This window comes from Frankliniella occidentalis, unplaced genomic scaffold (genome assembly GCF_000697945.3).
Source record: "Frankliniella occidentalis isolate FOCC.00 unplaced genomic scaffold, Focc_3.1 Scaffold6, whole genome shotgun sequence".
In the NCBI taxonomy this organism is placed as follows: Eukaryota; Metazoa; Arthropoda; class Insecta; order Thysanoptera; family Thripidae; genus Frankliniella; species Frankliniella occidentalis.
Window position 1 is genome coordinate 719,111 of NW_026267136.1, and position 4,755 is coordinate 723,865.

Sequence of the window (4,755 nt, forward strand, 5' to 3'; positions counted from 1 at the left end):
TGGCACAAAACATTTCAAAGTGTTTCAATCTTTATATTTGCGAGTTTACAGTATTCAAAATTACATTTCCTTCCTTCTTATCATAAAAACTATTTGATAAATTAAATATATTGTCTGTTTTAAAATCTTAAAATATTTGCCATTTTTCGATACTATCGCTATTTGTGACATGGTATTTTAGCTCTAAAAGTGGCCTGAGAGGTAACCCTGGACCCCGAAACTTTTGCCCGCCAAGCTTCCCCCTCCACTTTCTGAAAACCCCGAAGTGGACAGGCCCTGATTTACTCCATTGGCGTAGAGACTTTTTGTAGCTGTCAGAGAGCTCTGTTGTTATTTACCCTATTTTCTGCTGATACTTATTTTGCTATCGGATTTATTTGTTGTGTGGTATTTTTACATTATCAAAATGGTGGACTTTGATGATATTGATAACCCCTACAATATAAATGGGCCTAACTTCTGCCCGGAAATGTATGTCCAGAAGCTTTTAAAGGTTAGTTGCCTTAATGTTATTTATGTACTTTTACACTTGTTTTATAAACGTATGATTCTTTTACTTATTTGATAACATTGCAAATGTTTAGCCCATTCTTTGAACCTTGTTAAGATATGCTGTCAACTATCGTGCTAGATACTGAATAGCATTTGTTTGTTTACAGGGAAGCAGTCTTAAACAGGTGATGGACAAAGAGGCAGATATAGTAAGAGACACTCAATCTTTACACTCTGACATGCAAACATTGGTGTATGAAAACTATAATAAATTTATATCTGCGACTGATACAGTGAAAAAGGTAACCATCTGGGCCTTCTTGACACTACAACCATATCTGTTGCAGAAAATAATTGTTTTTCTATTTACTTAGATGAAACGTGACTTTAGAGTGATGGAAGACGAGATGGAACAATTAGCAGCTAATATGGAGGAAATTACAAAATCCTCACAGCAAATATCTTCGACTTTACAGGTTAAATTTATAGCAGCTCACAGGGATTGCTTCTAAACTGTGTCACAATGAAATTGACTTGTATTTTCTGTATGTTAATCTATTTTTTTTAAATCATAGGATACAAGGCAACAATTTACCAAACTGTTGGGTGTGCATTCATTGCTTAAACGTCTTCAGTTCTTATTTAAATTACCAGCCAAATTATCAGCTCGTATCAAAGAAGAGCAATATGCTCAGGTAATGTTCAAACTTACAATTTGTTGGTGTCTCTAGTAAATTACATTCTGTTAACTTTTAATTTTTATTTTGATAGGCCGTCCAAGATTATCTTCATGCTCAAAGAGTACTTGAGAGATACGGCAACATGGCATCTTTCCAAGGAATTCAAAAAGATTGTGAGATAATTCTTGGAGATCTCAAACAAAGATTGCGAGACCAATTTAAAAACAAGGAGGTAGGTTCAGAGACCTTTGAAATTGGGCCGCAGTATTATTAGATTGTACTATTTGCAGAAATAACACAATTTTGTTTGAAGTTGAGAAAGAGCATACATTACTAATTCTTTCCAATTTGATCAAGGCAAGTGCTAAGGATTTAGCCAAAGCTGTAGATCTTCTGTTACAACTAAGTGAGCCAGCTGATCAGTTGTGTGCAGAATTCCTTGCCCATGCAGAAACCCGTCTAGAGGAGCAGTTAGGATTACTGGAAAATTTCCAAGAACAGGTAAAGCAAATATAAATTTGATAAATGTCAGAAGAATGTTCATTTTATGTGGAGTTATTGTTTGTTTGTTTTCAGGATCTCTTAGAGTTTGTTGATATGGGGAGCAAAGGATTCTTAAGTGATTTGTGCTTAGTTGTTGCATCTTACAATGACATGTTTATAAATAGATTGGCTCCAGAAATGCATTCCAGGTTTGTGGTACACTGCACTAAAAATATTGTCATTCATTAACTCATCAAGAAAATATGATTTATTGTTTCTTTGTCTTTCAACACATGCAGTGATGACTTTGAAACATTAGCTACCGGGCAGTTGAGTAAATTTGTAATGGAGAGAATGGAAAAGTATTTTGCTCTGGTAAGCAGTAGAGTAGAAAAGCAACAAGATGTGGGCGAAACTTTAATTCTAGTTCGAGCACTTGATCGTTTTCATCGACGGCTGCAGGCCATTAATACCTTGTTCCAACATACTGATTTCACACTGTAAGATTTACCTCCAAATGTCCTCTAGTTTTTGATGCTGTGCATTTTCTACATCCTGTTTTAACCCAATATTTATTTGGCAAGCAGAACAGGTACGAATATTGCCCTGAAGGCAGGCAGACGCCAGTGCAAAATTCACCTACAAGCTTTGAAAGGTCATTTCTGGGAGGCATTGACAAGAGTACGACAGACCCTTGCAGCCACCAAAGTGGCGGGTCAGGACAAAGACGGGCCAAGTTTACAGGAGTTATTGACAAGTCTTGTTCTTGCAACAAGGGTGAAGGTTAAGAATGTGCTTCAAGATCTACTGGTATGCTCATTTTTATTTGGGAACATTATAATTATAAATATATTTTCCAATGAATCAATTCCTTTTTATAACAATCTCATTGACTTTCCAGGTGTTCCTTCAACCTGACTTAATGTTTGCTATGAAACCAATGTTTCGTGAAGCATTCTGTGTGGATGGTGTGCGTGAGGGCCTAGTTGTAGGATTTATGCACCACCTTACAGCCACAGCTCGTGGCTTTTGTGCTCCTGGACATCACAGTGTCCCTCCAGCTCTACTACTACTGCTCTCCAAAATGTGCCTTGATTTTGAAAGCACGTGCGTCAGGGAATTGGTGAGTATTTATGTTTATCTTAAAGTGCACTGCTGGTTTTTTTTTGTTTGGTATTTTTATTTGCAAATTGAATTTTTTAACCTAGCTGAGTCACACTGATGACTGTTTTGATGCTGGAGTGGGCAGTTCATCCGTGGTGACTGCTCCAAATGAGTTGTGCACCAACATGCGAGCTGCAGCCCAAGACCTTCTTAATCATTATGTCAGAATGCAAGGTTTAATTGTCTCCCAGGTAAGTAATTGAAGATTTTTGAAATATTGTCTTTTGAGTCAATTAGCAAGTAGAATGAAATATTAAACAATCTTTCAGATGTTGAGAAAGTCAGTGGAAACCCGTGACTGGTTACACACAATTGAGCCACGCACTGTACGAGCTGTAATGAAACGTGTTGTAGAAGATGTTGCTGCGATGGATGCTCAAGTAGGCCTGTTGTATGAGGAAGGCCAGCGGGCTGAGAGGAGCTCAGATTCTAGCCGGCGCACCCACAGGTAAAATCCTTTTGCTACAGCAGAAATTCATTGGAGACATGATTCTAACTTTTATGTTTAATGGGGTTTGATGACATTGTTTTGTTCTTTTTCCTTTTAGCATGAGTGTGTCCCGTCAATTCAGGCCAAACTGGTCATCTTATGCCTCAAGCCAACTTGACCAAAGTGCCATTGCTACAAATATTCATAAACTGTTCTCTGAACGCATTGAAATATTTTCCTCTGTTGGATTTTCTAAAGTATCTATTTTGACTGGAATAATTAAAATTGGATTGAAGGTGAGAACTGCTTTATAACTATGATAAAACTATGAGTTACCATAACTTTTTTCAAGAAACCTAAACCTTTTTCAATTTTTACTTTTTGTTTATTTAGACGTTTATTGAGTGTGTGAGATTGAGGACTTTTAGTCGATTTGGTCTGCAGCAAATACAAGTTGATACACATTATCTCCAGCTTTATCTGTGGAGATTTGTGGCTGATGAAAAGTAAGTGTCTGTGACGTTATCCACTTACGTAGAAAAATGGAGCCTATTGCATTACAATATTTTTGTCTGTTCTCAGTTTGGTCCTCTTCCTCCTTGATGAAGTTTTAAGCTCTACAGTTCACCGATGCCTTGACCCTGTTTTAATGGAGCCGAGTGTCATGGATATTATTTGTGAGCGAGGATGAATATTGCAATTCGTAACTCTCGCCTGTCATGATTTTACAGGCTACATCTGTAGAATCTCGTTGTTGATTGAGTGTAGTAATTTATTTGACTGTTGAGCTTTGTGACATTTTAATTAAACCATTTGTTATCAGAAGCAGGATTTTTGTATCTCATGCATCACACGTTTTATTTGTGGTGAACCCCTCCCGCAACAGAACGTTTCCCTTGAATGTGCGACGGGTGTCTGAACACGTTGCGTACCGGCTGCATTGCTGCCATAGGATGTTTTTACACGTCTCTTGTGCTGCGTGACCACTATGTGGTCACGCCGCCATGATACATCATAGACACCCATGCAGAGTGAGCCGCAAGGAACGCGCTAGCACATGAAAGTTCGTTCACCATACTCGTGTTATCTTTGTTGCACCCCCTTCAGATGCTAGTCCAGATTTCGTTGAATGCAGAGCGGAGGTCTGCCGGAGCGGTGCGACAAGAGCAGCGACAGCACGCGAAGGCCAGCTCGCGGTGTGGATGGGCGGGGCCCGGCGGGGCGCCCGGGGAAGACCACGACCCGCTCGTTCTGCTCTGCAGGGCGGCCTGGCCGCCGTTGGACGTGCGGGGGCCGCTCCGAGCCGCTCGGAGGTGGGGTACGAGACGTGTCTATGAACTGTCAGTGCCCTCCCCCTTCTCTCACTCACCCCACGGCACCCCGCCCCGTCCCGCCGCGCACCACCCCGCCTGGGTCGCTGGAACCCCGCGGCCTCGCGCTGTGCAGCGATGCTGTGCGACTCGCGACCCAGACAGACACCCCCGGGCGTGGCGGGGCGGGGCGGGG

The 4,755-nt window shown here is 40.7% G+C and overlaps 1 protein-coding gene across 1 annotated transcript; it reads left to right on the top strand.

The window, feature by feature from the left end:
• The first annotated feature begins 273 nt into the window (after positions 1-273).
• LOC113218160 (vacuolar protein sorting-associated protein 51 homolog) lies at positions 274-4,074 on the top strand. The gene is made up of 15 exons (XM_026438386.2): positions 274-493; positions 660-794; positions 867-968; positions 1,068-1,187; positions 1,264-1,404; positions 1,530-1,673; positions 1,749-1,864; positions 1,955-2,155; positions 2,243-2,465; positions 2,557-2,778; positions 2,864-3,010; positions 3,089-3,267; positions 3,368-3,545; positions 3,643-3,755; positions 3,832-4,074. Exons 1-15 carry the CDS (start codon positions 407-409, stop codon positions 3,938-3,940), a joined length of 2,217 nt encoding a protein of 738 aa, XP_026294171.1. The 5' UTR covers positions 274-406; the 3' UTR covers positions 3,941-4,074.
• The last annotated feature ends 681 nt before the right edge of the window (positions 4,075-4,755 follow it).